Consider the following 23,018-nt stretch of genomic DNA (forward strand, 5'->3'; position numbering starts at 1 on the left):
TTAAGATTCCCCGATTCCCCGATCAATAAACAAATACACGTCAACGTTCCCATGGACCTAAACCAATGAGGCCATGCCTTCAGCACAGCAGGTTTTATACTGAACATCATCGGGGGGAACAGAGGCGATAGAGGAAGCCCCATGAAACACTCAATACATTAACACAGGCAGTGTGTCACGGTGATGAGGAGGCTGTTGGTTTTTGCATTAACTTGGGGCCGTGCCTGAAGGAGGGAGGGAGAGAGGGAGGGAGGGAGGGAGGGAGGGTGGTGGATTGAGGATCAAGTCTCTCTCTACCTCGCGTTGGTACAATAGCTGCACAACAGGATTGGACCTTTTCCCCTAAGTGGTGTACTTTTTGTGTTGTTGACGTTACTGTTGTGTTTACGAGTGTACTTTTCCCGCAGCGTGAGTTGTGTTGGATGTTCCGGCTACTGTGGAACAGCACTGGTCCTGCTGTGATGTTTTAGTTAGCTGTTGTAAATCGTGTTGGCTCTACAGAGTCCATAAAGGCATTTAGTTCATCATAAGTACGTTAACAAACATGCATTATGACTTAAAAGCTCTCATTGTATCATTTTATCCCGCCATTAGTACTTTGCAATGTGTATATATGCACACAATTCGTCAATAAAATGAGTAGCTTTCATTACAATGAAGCAGAAAATAAAAAGAAAACTGAAAATAATTTTTTTTTTCAAACCTCTCGTCCTGCCAAAAAGCGCCCGGCGAGCCAGCGGCCCGCCTCTCTGGTGGTAGGTTGCCCGGCTGCGCTGTTAAAGCCCGACCCACGAGCCAGGCATGGAAACACACAGTGGAAGAACAGATTTAAAAACTCCCCGCACACGGGCCAGTGGTCATAACGGGGCTATTGTGTTTTAATGAAGGCGCCCCACACACACACACGGGGCCACTGCCACCGCTGACTTCATGGTCGTTTTACGGTAAAGCCCCGCTCCGTGAGCACTCCTCTACGGCAGCAGCGGCCGGACTCTAATGGGCCAGGATGAATGAATACATCTCCACGTGTCGTTCTTTCAGTGGATTATGTTTTTAATCATTCAGCCGGACGATGGGTTGAGAGTACAGTTATGGTTATAACTGTTCTTCGGCAGATTTCTTTTGGTAGCGTACCCTGGTGTGTGTGTGTGTGTGTGTGTGTGTGTGTGTGTGTGTGATGGCTGGATCAGGATTGCGCAGCCTTACCTGGCGGTGTCTGATTGGACTTGGGGGGGGGGGGGGGGTGGGGGTGGGTGGGTGGGTGGGTGGGGGGGGGGGGGGGGTGAGGCTGCACACCTGTTGCCCATTAAGTAATCAGTGTGCAGGTTAAACAGGTTTAACCAGCCATCCCCACACACACACTCAGGGAGAGATCTCCTACATGGCAGTGGAGCACCATTGGCTACACTTGCTAGTGTCGCAAATCCCCTGCTGCACGCCACCTAGACGGCGGCCACACTCCGCCTAGGGGACTTTTATTGGGCACCTCCAAACACAGGAATGCAGGGGGGTGGTGATGTTGAATCCGGTTTGTTGTACAGTTCGTCGGTCAAAGGGTGCTCCATTGCCAGCCATGTAGGAGCGCTCTCCCTGAGTGTGTGTTGAGCTAGCTGGTGTAACCTGGTCACGCTGATTACTAAATGTGCAACAGGTGTGCAGCCCCAGAGCAGAGAGAATCAGACTCCACCAGGTGAGGCTGCTTAAAGCAGCCAGCATCTACACACTCCCACCCAAATGGTTACACCTGAGTTTTTTTAAGAAACATTAACCAGATAAGGGACAAATACGGCCTAGTATTGGCCCCCCCTCCTCCTTTTTCTCTATCACCCCCCCCCCCCCTCACATGTATATTACTATATATTATGATTTATACAACAAGTTTTAAACATTATACATACAAGTTTTAAAAACCGCTCTATGGACAAAACCAATAGTAACCATAGTAAATACTTCTTCCTCCTGTCCTATATATAGACAGCATAGATAACAGTATTTAAAAGTCCCCTTAAACCACACCCACCAGCCCACTTCACAACATGAACAAAACTCAACTTAAACACGTCCCCACAGACCGGGAACGCACTCTGCTTGGTGTATTTATAGGAAGAAGGAGGAATTTTGTGTTTGACATTGATAGTACAATCTGCTTCCCTGCTGCTGTGTGTGTGTGTGTGTGTGTGTGTGTGTGTGTGTGTGTGTGTGTGTGTGTGTGTGTGTGTGTGTGTGTGTGTGTGTGTGTGTGTGCGTGTATATTTATATCTAAATGACTTCAGGTACTAACCCGTGACCCAGCAGTGTGGTGCCAAGGGGTCGTATCATCGGAGACGCAGGGCAGAACCCCTACAGTATAGCCATGTTGTTCCATCTCACCTACAGACCACTGGTACAGAGGCGCTGCGTGTGTGCGTGTGTGTGTGTGTGTGTGTGTGTGTGTGTGTGTGTGTGTGTGTGTGTGTGTGTGTGTGTGTGTGTGTGTGTGTGTGTGTGTGTGTGTGTGTGTGTGTGTTGTTGTTGTTCCTGATCACCATGTTGTGAGTGTAAACAGGTCCTGAGTGGCCAGGTAGTCCTGGTGACAAATTGAGCAGGACAGTTCTCAGAAAGGGGGAAACGTTTCTGGGGCCGGGAGCCTTGTTGTGTATATTTCTGTTTGTGTCTGTATGTTTCTTTTGGGTTGGTGGGAGGGTTCTCACACCTCGGAATACCCAGCAGCAAACACGCTCAGTAGTCTCTTTCGCTCGGTTCTTCGTCTCAACAGTAGGGCTAGAACCGGGCGAAGGAGACTACAACCAAACGGTTGTAACAGCCCCCTTTTCCGTTTATGGTTCCAGTCCGGTTTCCGTTTCAATGGGATTTACAAAATGCCAAATAAAACACGACAGAAACTGTATTTCACTACGATACTTCATTTGGAACGTCAACGAACACCACTAACCACTCGGTGAGGACATTTCTGAAAACAAACGTTCAGGGTTGTTTTAAGGACAGGTTTGTGAATGCCCGTATACAGCCATTCTGAAGCAGGCAGGGGCGATTCTAAATGAGCCAAATACCCGAGACAGGACCAATAGTCAAAATTTCGGGACAATTCCGGTATTTTGTCTAGGGTGAAATTTCACCCTAGACAAAATACCAGGAAGGGGGCTTGATGTTCAAAAATCTAAATGAGTTATCCTTCCAGTGAGCCCTCTTCCTGGTTTGTCTAGGGTGAAATTTCACCCTAGACAAACCAGGAAGAGGGCTCGATGTTCAAAAATCTAAATACCGGAATTGTCCTTTAAACACCACCATCCCAGTCCTTGTGAGACTTATCTGCCAGACCTTTCGCTGTAGGATCTCTCTTCACAGACCAAGCACCGATCCCGGCTCTCAAAATAGCTCTCTGTATATAAACACGTCACTTTATAGTCGTGAGTGTGAGTTATCCTTCCAGTGTGCTGAGGTGGGCTCGGCCTATCTGTGTGTCCTTTTTTTGTGCGTGTGTGTGCACATGCGGTTAAGTTTGTGTGTGTGTACATGTATAATCTTCTCTTCCTTCCCCTGAGACGCGTGCATGGCCTCATGTTGTTAACCAGAACCCTCCCCTCCCCCCTCCATCCTCCCAGTTAGCCGCGGTTGCGCTTGCTAGCGGTAATCTGTCCTGGCGTGGCACCATAAACCCCGCCTGTCTGTCTGTCTGTCTGTCTGTCTGTCCAAACTGAGCCGTAAGAGGCAGAGCAAGATAAAAACAAGAAGCTCCACAAGCATTCAAGTCTTATCAGCTCACACCAAGCCTCATTTGTTTTCTCTGCATTCGTTTTTTTTTTATCCGTCTATTCGTTTATTGAACTATTATAACTCCCTAGCCGTCTAGAATCATACGGAAGAAGGGCGCTTCGACGTCAGGGGGAAAACAAGGCTTCGAGAGATCGGAGAAGAGCAGAAAGTTTGCACGCTGCTTTGCAGGAACCTAGGACGGATTTGAAATAATGAAGACAAAGACAACGACAACCAATAAAAAAAACGATTTTGGCTAAACTTCCCCTTTGAGACGCCACTGTGACCGCCGTCCCAGTGGCCCTAATGACTCCAGCCCGCCGTACACACAAAGAGAACACTCGCCCCAATGTCCCCTCTGCGTATACATGTGCGGACACACCGGTGACTACCGTGATAAAACGCCGGGGCCGTGTGTAACGCATTACTCTCGTTAATTAAATCCAGGCGCCGTTGCTGAGCGGTTGTATACACAGGCCCTTTTTCAATCGTGTGTGTGGACAAAAGCTTAACATCCCAAATGGTGTCTTGTGTTGTACACTGGTGGACAAAGACCGTGGTGGGGAACACAGCGAGTCCTTTGATTTGCACCCTGCACCATCCCCGCAAGATTTGAATCCTGCAATCTTCACTGTTTTGCATGACAGGAATCAGAAAGCCTGGGTTAGTTAGGATAGTTATGGTCAGTAGTATACACCTAAATAGGATGTGTTAACCCTATTCAGGAAAAGCACAGTGAAAACGGTGTGTGTGTGTGTGTGTGTGTGTCTGTGTGTGTGTGTGTGTGTGTGTGTGTGCCACACGCCTATAACGAACGTAACTCACCCCGTTTTCAGTTCTTCTCCCTCATCTTGTTTTCTTCTTGTGGGTGACACCAGTGGGAACTCTGCGGGAGGGCTCTACTGGTGGTGTCGGAGCAGTCTTGTGATCCGCTCTCTGGTTCACTCACAAGGGCAAATTGTGGTTCTTTTTGAACACACATATCTCGCTCACATTCCTGTGATATGATTTACGGGGCAGCAAGTTGATCTTTTGTTCCCCTCGGTTGCACCGCACACGCACGCAGTTATGCGCACACGCACGCACGCACGCACGCACGGCCTCACACGGCTGCACGCACGCACACACACTAACACACACAAATGCACTCATATGCACAGACAGACACATTCACAGACAGACACACACACACAAATGCACTCATATGCACAGATAGACACATTCACAGACAGACAGACACACACACACACACACTCACTCACTCACTCACTCACTAAGTAACAAACAGACACAGTCACGCACACACATTCACAAAGAGACGCACTGGCACAACTCAGAACTTCCTCTCGGGCCTGTCATCGTCGTTCTGACTGTGATAACCGGAGGTCAGCCAAATGGTCTCATTGGTCAAAGCGGTCATCAGATAAGGCCGTCCCATCCACCCTCTGTGGAGCACACACATGGCACAAATACAAGAATCGATTGTTAACTACTATCCTTATAAAGCATTCTGCTAAGCTGCATTTTATTTTTGAAACCCTAGCAGTTTGGGAAAGGTTTTGGACGTTTAGCTTGTAGTTATTATGTATGTACATGTGATAGCTACAGGATGTAAAAGCCATTGACGGTATGGCTAATAGTTATGAACTACAGCTAATTGCGTAATACGATAAAAACGGCGTGAAACAGCACATTTGGAAATGCTCGGAAACAAGTTGAGGATATATTTTCTTGTTCGGGTTTGGCCTTATGAATTTGTTTTGCGATTAATTAGAAACGAGGACACGTGCGTCACTGAAAGCAGGTAACTGCCCGTCTGAGGCCGCTCTGTGTACAGACTAAACACAGACTCAGTCTCCAGCGAGGTTTTTTAACTAACCCTCGGGTTGATTTCCGAGCACTTAGGAGATAGGACACGAGTGTTTTCCTCCGCCGCGGGTCATTTGCATGGGCGCCACCGGTTGAAGTTATCAGAGAGAGAGAGAGAGAGAGAGAGAGAGAGAGAGAGAGAGAGAGAGAGAGAGAGAGAGAGAGCACTCTCAGGGTTCGGTCCTTATTAGATTAAAAGGCCACTGGCCTCCACCAGTGTGCCAGTTTAGTCGGTGAACAGAGCCCGTCAGAACCGCTGCGCAGCGGCAGCACACTGGCACCTCAGTTCCCACAACACCTCCTGCCTCCGCTGAATGCCGCGCTGTCCCAGCTCCCAGCTCCCCACTGCGTACGTGCGGGTCTCGCCCGTGGGGGCCGTGTCTGTCGTCGCTGGCTGGGCTGGGACAGGGCCGTGTGGCCGGCGTCGTGTGCCATGACTACGTTGTCGGATCGTCGACCGTGTAATGCGAGTACGTTGTCCAGGTATTAACCTCTTGAGTTGTAAACATTTTATGTCACTCAACGGGCAAGTACAGATGAGACGTCTTGCTCAAGGACACCCACACATGTAGACTGAGGATTAGAACCAGGAACCTTTTAGCTGGGGGTCCAACCCTCACCACACAAATCGACTCCCCCCCGATGACACATGGCCTCTGTAACGCTACACAGTTTGGCCTTGGATGATCGATCACACAGCGCAGTAATATGGTGTGTACCTCTGGAAAATGTTACGTGTCATCTTGCACACCTTCTGGCAGTGGCAGCGGTCTCATTGCCAGGGCGACCATTGACAAACAGCAAGATCCCCTCTGTCCCCACTTCAAAGTTAACCCCTTCAGTAAATTGCGTGTGCGGAAAACTGTGTAGTACTGGCTCGCTACTCTCCGGTTTTGTCAGCTCCGATACGAACAACACACACAACAACACAATCTGCACTGGCTTTATCAATGGATTGTCGCATCAGCTCTCAGTTCCAGGGCTGATTTGATCCTGTTATATTTATGGACAACTCCCTCTTCTTTTGTGCTGCTGTGCCATGTGTAACCTGTAAAGCGTTGGGTGTTAATGCTGGCCCAAAACACGGTGTATCGCTCACCGGTTGTCATAATAGGGGCGCTGACGAAGTCTTCTTAATCCCAGCGACGACCCATCTGCCCCGCACTCTGATGCTTATGTAACTCCACTTATGTGGCGCCAGGCCCAGGTATTTCCAGCCCCCTGCTTGGTGAACCCCCCGAAGCCCACCCACCCACATACACACACACACACACACACACACACACACACACACACACACACACACACACACACACACCCGTAAAACACACACACATAGTACACACACTCATGCAAGCGCACGCACATGCGCACGCCAAGCACACACACGTGCCTCACGTACAGCCCCCCCAGTGGCCAAGTATAAATAGTCCAATGGAAGGAGACCTTCATGAGCTGGAAGCCAGGAAGCGAGGCCTGGATTTCACAACACATGACCACTATATCGGGTATATGTATCATGTATAGAGGGGTCCTCTGCAAATGGAAAGCTCCTCCTGAATCCAAATGGTAAACGATGTTTCCTCCCTTTCCGTCGTACACGTGTTTAGGCCTGTTTGTTTATCGACTGCCACCACAGCCTTCACTCTATGCGTCGGTAGGGACAGCCTTTGCGAGCTCAGAGGACTGCAACAGGAATAGTGTGTTTACGGCCTTGAGGCCTCCCAGGATAAAAGATTGCCTTTTCCCCTGGGACTTTGTCTTGACGAGCCGGAGCGAGGGGGATAGCAGCAATAGGCTGAAGCAGAGCAAAGACCTTGAGTGTCTAATCAGTGAGCGCTTGTCTGAAGCGCTGGCTTATCTAACTCCGGATGGTGCAGAGGAGCCCCAGTAACCCTCAAATGGTTCCAGCATGGGCACATGGCCCAAGTTAAAGCTGCACTGTGTCACTTTTTCACTGCAGTTATAACTTTGATTTGGTTTACTCTTAATGGTTTCCCTCGCGTTTATTCAAAGGTATTTCCAATTAGGAGGCTTCTTCAAAGGAATTTCCTTCAGAATCAGGTTTGCCTAAGGAAAATCCTAATGCGATTTTCAACACAGCTGTGGTTATTTTAGGAGTGGAGAGGACATGGTGTTTGGCAATCAGGTTTCATTTATATAACATCATTTCAAATCATTTCAAACTGAAAGTTGTTTATAGCTTTAATTCCAAAATACAAAATATAAGAAAATCGACCACAAAGAATCCTGTTGAATTGATTCAATATACTTTTTGTCTCATTGTGTTTTCATGTCCTTCATGAAAACATCAGGCGCCCCAACGGTTCATGGATACGGTCACGTTAGCCCTTAGCGCCTGAGTGGCTGTAATGAAATCATACCGTAGGTCACCGTTCATCTGCTAAAACCTGAGGGCCGATCCGCGATCCATCTCTGCTCTTCTTGTTTACCAAACATGGATTCATATTTCCATGGAATGATTTTATGGTTTGTTGTGGAAGGTGGAAAATAATGGCAGAAAAGCCGGCCCATAGCAAGTGCTGAGGCAAACCATTACTGATTCACTGATTACTAAACAACGTACACCGGTCGTGTTGGATTCTTATAACTTAATTGCCATGTCGCACATTTCCCCTGGTTGCTTGGAGCAATAAATCGTGCCTCTATTTGCCGAAAAAAAGCAGATAATCAAGTTTTTCTTGAATAGATCACTTCAGGCATCAGATGCACTGTGAAGGATATCACTTGGATTCTGATATCGACATATTCCACATTTACAGAGTTTACTAGATGGCCTTCTTCACAGACACAGACAACTTTATTATTAGCAGTGGAAAGTCAAACCACACGTCAACCGTGTTTTGGTTCAGAGTTCTGCAGCACGCCACTGGATCCTCCAGGAATTTACTACTCTCTGACATCCTACTGCATTTTTTGCGATTTTCCAAAAGCACTTTCCTTGTACCCGGCCAGGGGCTGGCTAGTGAACTCTGTGGTTGTGGAACTCGGGAACATGAGGGCTTTTCAAGTAAGCAGCGAAACGTTTTTGCTGCGGGCAAACTCCCGCTCCCTCTAGATCTCATGGTGTGCCGTCCGACCGGAGAAGCTGTTGGCTCCACAGTCGGGGGATGCGCGTTCTGGTACATTGATGTACCGTAAACACACACACACACACACACACTGGCTGTGCTTACAGTCGCGTAATCTACGCACACCGGGTGCGTGGTAATGCAGGGTGCGTTGCATAATGCATTCTGTGGCCACAGGGCGATGACTAGCTAATATGCTAATAATGAAAATGAAGGACAAAGCAAGGTAGGACCTAAAAAAACACAACACATGGATGGTATTAACAGAGAGACAGACACACAGGCCTGATTGTTGTGCAGAATGAGGGGAAATTAATCGTGACAAGACAACACACCTTGTACTTGTTTCATGTCGTTGTGGACACAAAGTGGCCTTTATTCGTTAATCGTAAATTGATTTGGCATCATGGAGAGAGAGAGAGAGAGAGAGAGAGAGAGAGAGATGGTGGGAAGAGAGGGAGAGAGAGAGAGAGAGAGAGAGAGAGACGCATACAGAGAAAGATGGAGAGAGGGTCAGAGAGAGAGAGAGAGAGAGAGGCAGAGAGAGGGGGAGAGAGAGAGAGAAAGAGAGCGAGGAAGAGAGGGAAGGGAAAGGGCAGCGGTTATGTCGATTGTAAACATAAATATTCGCATAGTGTTTTTCCCAGAATCCTGCCTCAATGGCCGATTCATTGCCGAGTTCTCCGGGGAGTTTTCCACCCAGCGTCGACCGCAGGTAGCCTGGGCTCCAGGCGCCGATAAATCAGGCCATTCATCCGGCAACTGTTCCAAATTTTCAGCGGCCGTGATTGCAGTGTTCGGCTCAGCTTTCCGTAGTATTCCGGAAGCCGTCCCTCAGAACGTGTGCAAATTGCGCGCTCCCTGTGAGTTGAGTGGAGAAGATGGATTATGTAACCCCCTGGTTCAAGACGATGGATGAGGTCTCATGAGTTACCATAACCAGGGTTTACCTGAACACTGGTGATTTTGCGCCCCCCGCTTGTGTAATGATACATGTCCTGGTGCAATGGTTGAGTGCATTAAGCTTCTCTTATATAAATTCCCTCATCCGTAAGCATCTTTCATATGTTTTTCATTTGAACTTCTGGGTGATCAGGTCAGGAACGGGGTGCCTTTAATGGGTGTGTGTCTGTGTGTGTTTAAAGACCATTTTATACCACAAGGCCTTTAGCTAGTTAGGTATTCACAGAGGCTCAGTGGATACCTGTTGTTATTTTACTTGGTTTTATTGTTTCATTGCTGTTTGAGATTTCTTGATGAAATGCGCTTCATTAACTAAATGAATGAACGTGAATGATCGTGTGTGTGTGTGTGTGTGTGTGTGTGTGTGTGTGTGTGTGTGTGTGTGTGTGTGCGTGTGTCGTGTGTCGTGTAGACGCGGAGGCTGACCAAGGCGGAGCGCCAGCGCTTCAGCGAGGAGGTGGAGATGCTGAAGGGGCTCCAGCACCCCAACATCGTCCGCTTCCACGACTCCTGGAAGTCCACCGTGAAGGGACACAAGTGCATCCTGCTGGTCACCGAGCTCATGACCTCTGGCACCCTCAAAACGTTGGTCTCTCGCTCGCTCTCGCTCTCTTTGCCCTCTCTCTCTCTCTATCTCTAGCTGTCTCTCTCGCTCTCTCTCTCTCTACATGGTTTCCCGCAGAACATGTGTTAGTTAAGGGGGGGGGGGGGCTGCTAAACTACTTTGTCAAAATGACAACTGAAACAAGAACAGTTAACGTAGTTAAGTCGGCAGCCGTGTTTTGCTTAGGCGACCGCCTAAGCTGTAAAGTGCTTTTGGAAACCCTGCTCTAGCTTTCTCTCTAGCTCTCTCTCTCTTTCTCTCTTTCTCTATCTCTCTCGCTTTCTCTCTCTAGCTCTCTCTCCCTAGCTCTCGCTCTCTCTCTCTCTCTCTCTCTCTCTCTCGTGCTCTAGCTTTCTCTCTAGCTCGCTCAAGCTCTCTTTATCTCCCCCTCTCTCTTTCTCTAGCTCTCTACTAGCTTTCTCGCTCGCTCTCTCTCTCTCTCTCTCTAGCTCTCTCACTTTCTCTCTCTCTCTCTCTCTCCCGCTCTCTCTCTTTCCCTTTCTCTGTTAAATAAAACAAAGGACAAAGGACAAAGTACTAGAACAAGACAGTTAAACAGTTTCCTGAAACCCCGGGTATGACAGCTTTTGACTAGTCTGTACACTTCTCTGTAGACATCTCTCTTTTAAGACTCCCACGGTCCAGTCCCTGCAAAAAAAAAAAAAGGATTTCTGAGTATTTCCAGGAAAGTACTCAGCGTTTAGCCGTCAAAGTGATGGTACCACGACGAGATGTACCGCAGCGCGGCGCCTTTAACAGCTTCCCGTCGCCCTGGCGATTTGACACGCTGTTTAGACCAAAAGAAAATGACCTCAACTTTTCCTTCTCTCAGGTACTTGAAGCGCTTCAAGGAGATGAAGCTGAAGCTGCTCCAGAGCTGGAGCCGGCAGATCCTCAGGGGGCTCCACTTCCTGCACACCCGCACCCCCCCCATCATCCACCGGGACCTCAAGTGTGACAACATCTTCATCACCGGGCCCACGGGCTCGGTGAAGATCGGCGACCTGGGCCTGGCCACGCTCAAGAGCGCCTCGTTCGCTAAGAGCGTCATCGGTAGGCGCTTACTAATGAGCTGGGGTCGTGTTTTGATGTTGGAACGCGGCCCGTTTTTACCCTTTTTTTTCTTTTGGTTTCATTTGTTGGGTTTTCGCTATTTTTGCTGCCCTTGTCATGCGATTCCTTTCTCTCGTCACCGTAACAACACTGCACTCTCGAGCGTGCAGTACATTGTGGTAATAGTGCCAATAGGCCTTATATTAAATACTATGTTTCTGTAGTATCTATATTCATATTTCTCGGTTGCACCATGATTGTACACATCATTCCGGCCTCATTGGCGTAGTTGTGTGTGTTTCAGAGTCCACTTTTGGAAATGCCAAAAATGCCAAGACAAAATGCCAAGACAAAATGAACATAATTGGTACAAACCTAGTTATCCAATTTCTTTGATTAAAATGGCTTTGATTGACCGCGACCACAAAGAATCCCAAACCGTGTTGAATTAGATCAACTAAGATCAATTAAAACTTAACTCATCTTTTTTCGGATGAAATATACATTCACGATAACCCTTCGGATGACTCTAGATTTAGATATGGATCTAAAGTCTGATTTATGAGGACCCCCCCCCCGTCCTGTCTCTGGCAGGAACACCAGAGTTCATGGCGCCGGAGATGTACGAGGAGAAGTACGACGAGGCGGTGGACGTGTACGCCTTCGGGATGTGTATCCTGGAGATGGCCACCTCGGAGTACCCCTACTCCGAGTGCCAGAACGCCGCGCAGATCTACCGCAAAGTCACCAGCGTGGGTGTCCCCTTTCACACCCCAGTGTGTGTGTGTGTGTGTGTGTGTGTGTGTGTGAGTGAGTGAGTGAGTGAGTGAGTGAGTGAGTGAGTGAGTGAGTGAGTGAGTGAGTGAGTGAGTGAGTGAGTGAGTGAGTGAGTGAGTGAGTGAGTGTGTGTGTGTGAGTGAGCATGTATGAGTTTGTATATTTGTGTTTGTGAGCATGTATGAGTTTGTGTGAGTGTGTGTGTGTGTGTGTGTGTGTGTGTGTGTGTGTGTGTGTGTGTGTGTGTGTGTGAGAGTGTGTGTGTTTGTGAGTGTGTGTGTGTGAGTGTGTGTGTGTTTGTGAGTGTGTGTGTGTGTGTGAGTGTGTGTGTGTGTGTGTGGGCGTGCGTGCGTGCTTGAATCCGTGGGAGTGTGTGTGTGTGCGCGCGTTTGTGTGCTCGTGTGTGAGATTTGTGTTTTCCTTCCCCCCGACGGAAAGAGGCCACCAGGATGAGCGCATCATCCTGTTTCCATGGTTACCTCACATCGCCCTTTGTTATGGACCACAACCTGAGCTTCCTAAGACTCACACAATCACGGGGCAATCTTGTGTCTGCAGGCAGATCCGCAGCGTAACCCCCGATGGCTTTTATGTTCCCTTATCCTACAATTAAGACGCTCTGCAGCAGATGTTAGACTCCGCTACGCTGATTGCCCGTGTCGCGAGCCTCAGCCAGATCCCCCCCCAGCTCCATGCCCCTCTAGTTCCGGTGCCTCACCCGTTATTCCGTTTTGTTTTTCCCCCATTGGGCACACGGTGGGTCGACGGAAAAAACGCACCGAACCGTTAACAATGATATTCAGGAAATTGCGTCTCATTTGACATCGCTTAAGACTTAAGTCGATACAGATGAATACTAATTAGGGCAACTGCCTTACAGAATAAGGAGCTTGTGTTTCCAAATGGGGCTGCTGTCCATCTGTCTGTCGCTTCGCCTGCGTCGCGTTCCCGGGCCGCTGCTCTGACGAGCCTGTTTGAGGGAGGGAGTTTATGTCTTCAGTCCAATAGTGATGTATGTACATACTCTTGGACATGATGACAAAAGTACAGTCTCAGGCTGTATGCCGCTAAGTGGCTTCGGGGCAGCGTAGCCAGGAGCGGCGTCGCCGCGTCTGACGCCGCGCCGGGGGCGAGGATAAAGTGACAACAGAACCGCACTCTCACACCGACACAAGTGTGTGTTTTTGTGTTGTTCAATTTTCATTTTCTTTTTTTTTCTCGCCTTAATGTCCGCCGCACAAAGAAGGCTGTTCTCCTGTCCTCTCCGCCTCTACTCTGCACGACGGATGGAAATGTAGGGGGGGGAAAAAAAAAAAAAACTGGAGCAGGAGGCTGAGTCTTTATGGTAGACGGCAGGGCGACGATGCCAGAGTGAACCGGAGTGGCTGGAAGGCTCACAGGGCACGCCACCAAAGGCATTGAACGCCGGCCACGGACTTGTGCTGACGTCACACCCGCGGCCACGAGGCCGGCCTGTCATGGCTGCCTAGGAGGCTTAGCTTGGCACCGCCGCGGGGCGATGTATAAGTATAGTGGAGCCTGTTGACTACTGTGATTGGCTGGGGTCTTTGAGGAGCAGGGAGGTACGCATGCGTGCATGTGTGGGGGGGGGGGGGGGGTGGGTGGGGGTTGGGGTGGGGGTGGTTATGCGGTTTTATAATCGCGTTAGGAGGATAGGGGGTTTTAGTTTCTTTCCTTCACCTCTCCAAATCACACCAGCTGAACAGTGGTACGCATTGTGCCTTGGACTTCTTTTAAGATATGCATGCTGATTTAAGTTATTGCCGCCTATCCCGAATGGTAGACTTTGTGAACAAATTTGGACAATCCACTATTTGTTCCTGTTGCTTGTTTTTGTTTGTGCGAGGAACCTTTAGCCACAGAATTCGATTTTTAACGTTCTACCCGCCAACGTGATTTGCCGTTCTTCAATAGGAAGTTGGAATATATCAAAATGGAGGGGACAGATACTACGTAACAATCTGGTTTAAAGCGGTCATAACCAAACACACCAGACAGCCTATATTTGAAGATGTATGGTTTTGACGGTGATGGATGACAATGGTGTCTGTTTGAGGGCCATTACCTTGTTGGCTCTTTCCACCTCTTTGTCCAACTTTACGATCTGTTATTTGCACTGGGACGATAACTCAGTTTAAGCCAACAACGTCCATAGTCTGACTGCTCAGGGTTTTGTCAGGGAGCCTATCAACAGCCGCCTTAATCCACGTACGCCTTCGTCACAAGTTACTATTTATTAACTTGTACTTGTGTTGTAAACTTGTGTTGTAATGCAGGCATCGAGGCATCATAAACCTCCAGAAATGATTTGTTGCTCCGTGCGTGTGAGACAACCGCAGTGGAAACGGGGAAAGGACACGATGATCTTGGTCGGTTATACGCTTGCTCGTGTCCTCCCTCTCTCTGTTTACTTGATCGCAGAGACCCCGCAGAGTCATGCTGGTGTGTGGCTACTGTCACCAAAGCAAAGGGTTCAGCCTCCATTAACACAGACATGAGGGCCTTTCAGTGTGTGCGTTTGTGTGTGTGGGTGTGGGTGTGGGTGTCACCAGATTCTGATAAGAAATAGTTATAGAAATAGAAATAGTAATAGAAATAGAAATAGTAAAGTTAGTCAGTTGGAACTTTATGGTTTATGTTTATTATTAGTTTATTATTCGGGGGTATTAAGAAGGTCTCAAAAAGTCTTAAATTTTAATATGCATGAAACCCGCAGATACCCAGTTGTAATGTATATACCTGACATTAATCAAATGATATTGGCTGTGACCTCACCTGCACTGCTTACTGAAAGTAAGTGATGTTCTATCCTCTCCTTTACCTCCATGTCCAGGGGATAAAGCCTGAGAGCTTTTCCAAAGTTAAAGTCCCGGAGCTCAAAGAGATCATCGAAGGCTGTATTCGCATGGATAAAGAAGAAAGGTACGTTGCTCTTTCTTATACCCTCCAACGACCAGGATTGCGTCTAGCGTTCATATCGTTTCTCTCAATATGGTTGGTGAAACCTTTACTTTCCTTTTCAACACGTTACGTTACGTTGAATATCGTTTATAGTTGCTGGGTTAATGTGTGTGTGTATTTTTGCTTACTAATCCAAATTCAAACTTTCAGGGCACACATTTTTCTTAACATAACTGACAGCTTTACTGGCGATTATAAAAAAAAAAACATAATTGGGCATAATGAAGCGTTCATTGGGCAGCCAAAAGGCCCAAAGGTCATAATGAAATATGACATGAAAGCATATGTCAAGCAAATGGAAAAAGGGAAAATCAAATAGGCTAAACCGCACAGCGAGACTGAGCTAGCTATCACAGTGTTGCTGTGCTAGGGCTGTGCTGTTCAGTGTTGCTATGCTAGGGCTGTGCTGTGCACAGTGTTGCTATGCTAGGGCTGTGCTGTCCACAGTGTTGCTATGCTAGGGCTGTGCTGTCCACAGTCTTGCTGTGCTAGGGCTGTGCTGTGCACAGTGTTGCTATGCTAGGGCTGTGCTGTCCACAGTGTTGCTGTGCTAGGGCTGTGCTGTGCACAGCGTTGCTAGCGCACAACAAACAAACACACCACCGTCTTCAGGCACTTTAAGCTAACGGCCATCTCTGTTGATTCCAAAATGCCCGCCACCACCACCACCAGGTACACCATCCAAGACCTGCTGGACCACGCCTTCTTCCAGGAGTACAACGGCGTCCACGTGGAGCTGGCGGAGGAGGACGACATGGTGAAGTCGGGCCTGAAGCTGTGGCTGCGCATGGACGACACCAAGAAGCTCCACGGGAAGTACAGGGACAACAACGCCATCGAGTTCCTCTTCGAGCTCTACAAGGACGTGCCCGAGGAGGTGGCCCAGGAGATGGTAGGCAGCCGCCTGCGTGCACTGCCCGGGGCACCCTCGGCCCACGGGGTTAGGGGGATGAGGTTAGAGGATGAGGTTAGAGGATGAGGTTAGGGGATGAGGTTAGAGGGTGAGGTTAGGGGATGAGGTTAGAGGATGAGGTTAGAGGATGAGGTTAGGGGATGAGGTTAGAGGGTGAGGGTAGAAGATGAGGTTAGAGGATGAGGTTAGAGGATGAGGTTAGAGGGTGAGGGTAGAAGATGAGGTTAGAGGATGAGGTTAGAGGGTGAGGGTAGAAGATGAGGTTAGAGGATGAGGTTAGAGGGTGAGGGTAGAAGATGAGGGTAGAAGATTAAGATTAAGATACACTTTATCGTCCTTGAAGGAAATTTGTCGTGGACTCCATGCTGTCATATAAAGCTGCTTTACAATAATAACAGTACAGGTACAGACAATACATACATATAGGCCCCAGGCCACATATACAGTATACAAGAGACATACACACCCACCAAAACCCTCCCTCGCTCCAAGATGAGGGTAGCCAATGAGGTTAGGGGATGAGGTTAGTAGATGAGGTTAGCGGATGAGAAAATCAAGTCGGACCGTCAGTTATGTCGTTGGTCCGGGCTTTGCCTTCTCCTTTGATCCTATTGGTCCAGTCCTTCCAAGTTATTTTTGTAGGAATAGAGTTGATGTGGCAGACCCCAACAAGTGCATGAAACATTACTTCCTATGTTACAAAATAGTAGTTGGGTGTGTGCGGAACACGAATATGTAGACCAAACAAATTGATTTTGTGCATTCATTTTGCGTAGCGTCGACATGGCACTGTCGTTGTCGTTCGGTTCGTCCGGTCTTGTGAACTTTCTTACCCCTTGGCACTGCTGGACTCCACTTGACGCAGCCCCTCACTGGCCGTTCATAGTGCACTGACTTGCTTTCATGATTCGGTCCTTAAACACGGAGCAGGGCTCAAACATCCGGCCTGGATGTCCCCCTGGTGGACTGAAGGCCCGGCGGTCTGCTGCGTCCTCCAGGAGGGCAGAGCTCCACGTCTCAATCAGCGGCCCTATTAGAAAGGCGAGAGCGCAGGGCGAGGGCCAAGGTCAAGCGGTGGCGCGTCAGGACACGGGTCCCTCCCACCCGGCCCCGCCGCCGAGGTCACTTTTAATGAAACGGAAGGCCTCCAATGTCAGGTCTGTTTACCTCGCTGTGGCATTTTTCATCAAGAGTCAATTTCGGGCCCCCGGGCAGTGAGACGGCGGTCCAGAAGCGTCTGATGTAATCTGACAGGCGGCGTTGAGGGGTGGATTAGGACGCGCGCGCCCTCTCTTTCGCCGTGAACTCTCGCCGTGCGTTTGCGTGCGCGTGTGTGCGTTGTTGGAACAATAGATCTCCTCACAACACGGATCGATTGGCAAACGAATCCCACATCCCGCAAACTCATTTCTCAGTTTCGCGATGAAGAAGCGCTAGCACTGTCGTGTCTGTGCATTGTGCACCGTCACATGTTTGTGTGTTTGACCGTGAACATGTTCACCACTTCATACCACATGTCGGAAGTGGTGAACATGCACCGGTTCACCACTTCATACCACATGTCGGAAGAGGTGAAGATGCACTCGTTCACCACTGCATACTGCATGGTTAAAGGTGTTCACCGCTGTGTAGTTTAAAGGCGTTCACTGTGTAGTTTATAGGCGCTCACCACTGTGTAGTTTAAAGGCGTTCACCACTGTGTAGTTTAAAGGTGTTCACTGTGTAGTTTATAGGCGCTCACCACTGTGTAGTTTATAGGCGCTCACCACTGTGTAGTTTAAAGGCGTTCACCACTGTGTAGTTTAAAGTTGTTCACCACTGTGTAGTTTAAAGGTGTTCACCACTGTGTAGTTTAAAATTGTTCACTGTGTAGTTTATAGGCGCTCACCACTGTGTAGTTTAAAGGCGTTCACTGTGTAGTTTATAGGCGCTCACCACTGTGTAGTTTAAAGGCGTTCACCACTGTGTAGTTTAAAGTTGTTCACTGTGTAGTTTAAAGTTGTTCACTGTGTAGTTTAAAGGTGTTCACCACTGTGTAGTTTAAAGGCGTTCACTGTGTAGTTTATAGGCGCTCACCACTGTGTAGTTTAAAGGCGTTCACCACTGTGTAGTTTAAAGGTGTTCACTGTGTAGTTTAAAGGTGTTCACTGTGTAGTTTAAAGGTGTTCACTGTGTAGTTTAAAGGCGTTCACCACTGTGTAGTTTATAGGCGCTCACCACTGTGTAGTTTAAAGGCGTTCACCACTGTGTAGTTTAAAGGTGTTCACTGTGTAGTTTAAAGGCGTTCACCACTGTGTAGTTTAAAGGCGTTCACCACTGTGTAGTTTAAAGGTGTTCACTGTGTAGTTTAAAGGCGCTCACCGCTGTGTAGTTTAAAGGCGTTCACTGTGTAGTTTATAGGCGCTCACCACTGTGTAGTTTAAAGGTGTTCACTGTGTAGTTTAAAGGCGTTCACCACTGTGTAGTTTAAAGTTGTTCACCACTGTGTAGTTTAAAGTTGTTCACCACTGTGTAGTTTAAAGGCGCTCACCACTGTGTAGTTTAAAGGTGTTCACTGTGTAGTTTAAAGGCGCTCACCACTGTGTAGTTTAAAGGCGTTCACCACTGTGTAGTTTAAAGTTGTTCACCACTGTGTAGTTTAAAGGCGTCCACCACTGTGTAGTTTAAAGGTGTCCACCACTGTGTTGCCCCACCCCAGGTGGTGCTGGGCTTCGTGTGCGAGGGGGACTTCAAGCTGGTGGCCAAGGCCATCCGGGACCGGGTCACCAACATCAAGCGGCACCGGGAGAAGCTGCGGCGCGTGGCGGACGAGCTGAGGAGGCAGCAGGGGAGGAGGAGGAAGGACGAGGAGGAGCAGCAGCAGCTGCAGCAGCAGCAGCTGGTGCTGCAGGCGGCCCTGGAGGAGGAGAGGAGCCTGGAGGAGAGCCCCGGGCCCCCCTGCCGGACCCCCACCTCGTGCCAGACGTCCCCGGTGGCGGGCGGCTCGGCGGACTCGGGCCTGGCGTCTGGGCTGGCGGCGGCGGCGGCGGCGGGGGCGGAGGCGGAGGAGCCCGAGGTGGACCAGCACTTCCACATCCGCCACAACAGCTGCTCCTCGGCTAACTGTGAGCCACGTATGATATACCCACCATGCACCTCACCTCGGCGCTCACACAGCGCTGAGGCTACGGGCTCCGCTTTTAGGGACGGCCTGGTTCTGGAGTGGAGGACGGACGAGTGGCGTCTTAACGTCGGCCGTGGCACACAGGTGGCACCACATGTTTACAGTGACCTCGTTCCAGCTAGCTCGCTAGCTAGCTCATTAGCAGATAGCTGCCCAGCCCATGTTACATAAAAAGATGGTCCGGATATCAGGTTACCCCTGTACCCTGTGTGTCTGTCTGTGTTTAGATGTCTGCGTGTGTGTGTGTGTGTGTGTGTGTGTGTGTGCATTAGTGTTAACAATGGGGTCCATTACGATAGGTCATAGGTTTTCGTTTCACAGCCTGATTGTATTTCAACTAGATCATCCTATTTTGATTTTAATCCAGCATTTGATCGATTTTTTAGCGCAAGAGGCATCAAGAGGGATCGGATAACCCAACGAACAAACTCGTTGACCAAGGGAGTGGGAAAACATTGTCAGTTCATCAGACAGGATTCAGGAAACGAGTTAATAATTCAGAAACAAGCACCCCCATGCCACACATTAACTCCAGCCCCTGTAGTTGTGTAATCACGTCAGAAAACGATTATTGATCATTCCTATTCCAACAGCGCCCAGCCCCTTGTGACGTCCCCTCAGCGTAGCCTCTCTGTACCTCGTGTGTCACTCCTGCGGGAGGCCGAAGGGCGAGGCCGAGCGACGCACGATGACGGTCAGCCATCCGTCGGCCTGGCTCTGGGACAAAGTAGCCTATGGGCCGACGCTGAAATGTGACGCCTGATGTACAGCTCAATTATTTAGCCGTCCTTGGCTTCGCCTGGCCGGCTCCGTCGGCGTGCAGTCGACGACGTTTCCGTTGCTATGGTTACGTTGGGTCAATGGCTCTCTCTCGAGTCACGTCCATTGAATTGGTTTGCCCCTCGATCCCAGTTACAGTCTCAATGGGCTTGCACGACGTTATATGGTCATGGTTAAAGACTCCCTTCATTATCAAGGAAGAAAGCTTGAGAAGGAGCAGAGTAGGAGTGATGGTTAGGAGTGCAATGGGTTCCATAATGGAGTGACATAATGACAGCATAACAAGCTAGTTTGAAGTACAAAGACAGTTTGAGTCATGTTTAATTGGTTCAATTATTAATGTCAGTGTGGTAGTGTAGAGGTGCTGGCTAGCTATCAGTGGTGAATACAGGTGTGTGTGTGTGTGTGTGTGTGTGTGTGTGTGTGTGTGTGTGTGTGTGTGTGTGTGTGTGTGTGTGTGTGTGTGTGTGTGTGTGTGTGTGTGTGTGTGTGCGTGCGTGCGTGCGTATGACTTAGGGCTGAACGATTAATCAAATTCAAACCGACATTGCGATGTAATAGAACGCGATATGCAAATAACAAAGGCTATGATTTAAAAAAAAAAAGAAAAAAAATCTATTTTGTGTTGTTGTTTTTTTACTGTTACTGTTACTTACTGGAGATCAGTAAGATTCAGTAAGATTTTTAGCAATTCAATAGTTAAATTAAGATGTTATAATGTCAATTCATGTATCAGTTCATCTTAACACGTCGGTCTGGCCTAAAAGAGAGAGCAGTTTATCTGTTGACTGCTTCCAGTGTCGTGTTGGTCATACTACAGAATAATTTATTGCTCGATTAATACAGAACATAAAAAAATAATCGCAATTAGATTATTTCCCCAAATCGTTCAGCCCTAGTGTGTGTGTGTGTGTGTGTGTGTATTGTCCATTGACCCAATCATCACTGTCATGTCATCTGATTGTCAAGCATATAAAACAATTAGCATGCATGTGAATCTAATGTAAATTAGTGTGACTGTGTTTTCGTCTTGAAACTAAGGGTAAACTAAGTATGTATTTGTGTGTGTGTGTGTGTGTGTGTGTGTGTGTGTGTGTGTGTGTGCTTGTGCGTGCGTGCGTGCGCACATCATCATGTCATCATAATCACATGACGCTCACGGCTCACAGCGTCCTCTCTGTCCGAACAGCTGACTGCGAGATCGACTGCTTCCTGAACTCCTCGGGGCTCCAGGAGGCCCTGGAGTCCGAGGGGCCCGACACCCACCCCGTGGCCCCCACGGCGCGGCCCGACACGTTGCCTGGCAACGGGCTCCCCATTCCCAGCCTCCGCTTCCCCTCGGTGAGTGGTCCGATGTGAGGGTGGTGTTGGTGGGGGTGTTGGTGGTGGTGGGGGTGGTGGTGGTGGTGGTGGTGGTGGTGGTGTTGGTGGGGGTGGTGTGGTGGTGTTGGTGGTGGTGGGGGTGGGGGTGGTGGGGGTGGTGGTGTTGGTGGGGGTGGTGTGGTGGTGTTGGTGGGGGTGGTGTGGTGGTGTTGGTGGTGGTGGTGGTGGTGGGGGTGGTGGTGGTGTGGTGGTGTTGGTGGGGGTGGTGGGGGTGGTGGTGTTGGTGGGGGTGGTGTGGTGGTGGTGGTGGTGGTGGTGGTGGTGGGGGTGGTGTGGTGGTGGTGGTGGTGGTGGGGGTGGTGGGGTGGTGTGGTGGTGTTGGTGGTGGTGGTGTTGGTGGTGGTGGGGGTGGTGGTGGGGGTGGTGGGGGTGGTGGTGGTGGTGGGGGTGATGGTGGTGTTGGTGGTGGTGGTGTTGGTGGGGGTGGTGTGGTGGTGGGGGTGATGGTGGTGTTGGTGGTGGTGGTGGTGGTGGTGGTGGTGTTGGTGGGGGTGGTGTGGTGGTGGTGGTGTTGGTGGGGGTAATGGTGGTGGTGGTGGTGGTGGTGGGGGTGGTGGGGGTGGTGGTGTTGGTGGGGGTGGTGTGGTGGTGGTGGTGGTGGTGGGGGTGGTGTTGGTGGGGGTGGTGTGGTGGTGTTGGTGGTGGTGGTGGTGTTGGTGGTGGTGGTGGTGGTGGTGTTGGTGGGGGTGGTGTGGTGGTGGTGGTGGTGGTGTTGGTGGGGGTGGTGTGTGGTGTGGTGGTGGTGGTGGTGGTGGTGGTGGTGGTGGTGGTGGAGGAGAGACTGGAGCAGTGGCTGAGTGGCATTGTCCTGATAGATAAAAATAGTCATGCACTTGTCGTCTACTAAATGCAGCGGTGCACTTCAAAGCTAAAAGCAGTCACCCTCGGCTATTTCTCGGCTAAGTACTTCTTCTACTTCTCTTTCTAAGTACTGTACTGCTTCATACACGTGTTGTGAAAAAATTGCATAGAATCATGGAAAGTGTTAACCTGATCTTGAATCTTGATCGATGGAGAAGACAAATCCTGGACCTCTTCACACATTTCTTAAATAGTGACAAAACCAGCGGATCATTTTTGTGTTCAAAGAATAAAACACAAAGGCAAAACATTTGTCTAGCATATGAATACCTAAGTTCAAGTTCAACGAAATGAAATTAAATCACCCATCCCTATGTACAGGGTTAAAATATTGCTAGACATTGCATCGATACTTAAACACATCTTCTGTTTACTCGTCGAGTATTCTGATCCGTCAGCCCCCTATTACTGTCCAGGAGCAGAGCCGAAAATAAAGAGACTTCTGTTGCCATGTTTGCCTAACCTTATCCCCCCTTTTTATTTCTAGAGCATTGCGGTATCCAGCAACACAGAACATGGCAACCCGCCCAGTGGCTTCAACTCCAGTAGACAGGTAAACACAGCATTCACCTCCCCTCCACCTCCCCTCCACCTCCCCTCCACCGCTCCGCTCCGCTCTCACCAGAGCTCCTCGTCACAACCTGAGGAGCAGAGCCTCTTTAAACGGAGCAGGAAACATCTGTCTTGTCTCTGTGTGGAAACATGTCCCTCACCTCTGTGCGGCTGTGACTACATGCTCCAAGTCATGGCCAGAGTCTCTCTCTCTCACTCACTCACTCACTCACACTCACTCACTCACTCACTCATGCACTCTCTCTCTCTCTC

At 49.3% G+C, this 23,018-nt stretch overlaps 1 protein-coding gene across 1 annotated transcript in view; it reads left to right on the forward strand.

Moving 5' to 3' along the window:
• Positions 1 to 23,018, forward strand: part of wnk4a (WNK lysine deficient protein kinase 4a) — a gene marked incomplete at its 3' end in the record, with an annotated part of 36,194 nt that overhangs the window by 5,109 nt on the left and 8,067 nt on the right. Inside the window, exons 3-10 of the mRNA XM_084485523.1 lie at positions 10,090 to 10,262; positions 11,114 to 11,334; positions 11,929 to 12,086; positions 14,966 to 15,054; positions 15,766 to 15,985; positions 18,705 to 19,110; positions 21,139 to 21,290; positions 22,681 to 22,746. Coding sequence (XP_084341649.1) covers positions 10,090 to 10,262; positions 11,114 to 11,334; positions 11,929 to 12,086; positions 14,966 to 15,054; positions 15,766 to 15,985; positions 18,705 to 19,110; positions 21,139 to 21,290; positions 22,681 to 22,746 — 1,485 coding nt within the window. The remainder of the gene's footprint in view (positions 1 to 10,089; positions 10,263 to 11,113; positions 11,335 to 11,928; positions 12,087 to 14,965; positions 15,055 to 15,765; positions 15,986 to 18,704; positions 19,111 to 21,138; positions 21,291 to 22,680; positions 22,747 to 23,018) is intronic.

Source organism: Micromesistius poutassou (genome assembly GCF_964030765.1).
Source record: "Micromesistius poutassou genome assembly, chromosome: 21".
In the NCBI taxonomy this organism is placed as follows: domain Eukaryota; kingdom Metazoa; phylum Chordata; class Actinopteri; order Gadiformes; family Gadidae; genus Micromesistius; species Micromesistius poutassou.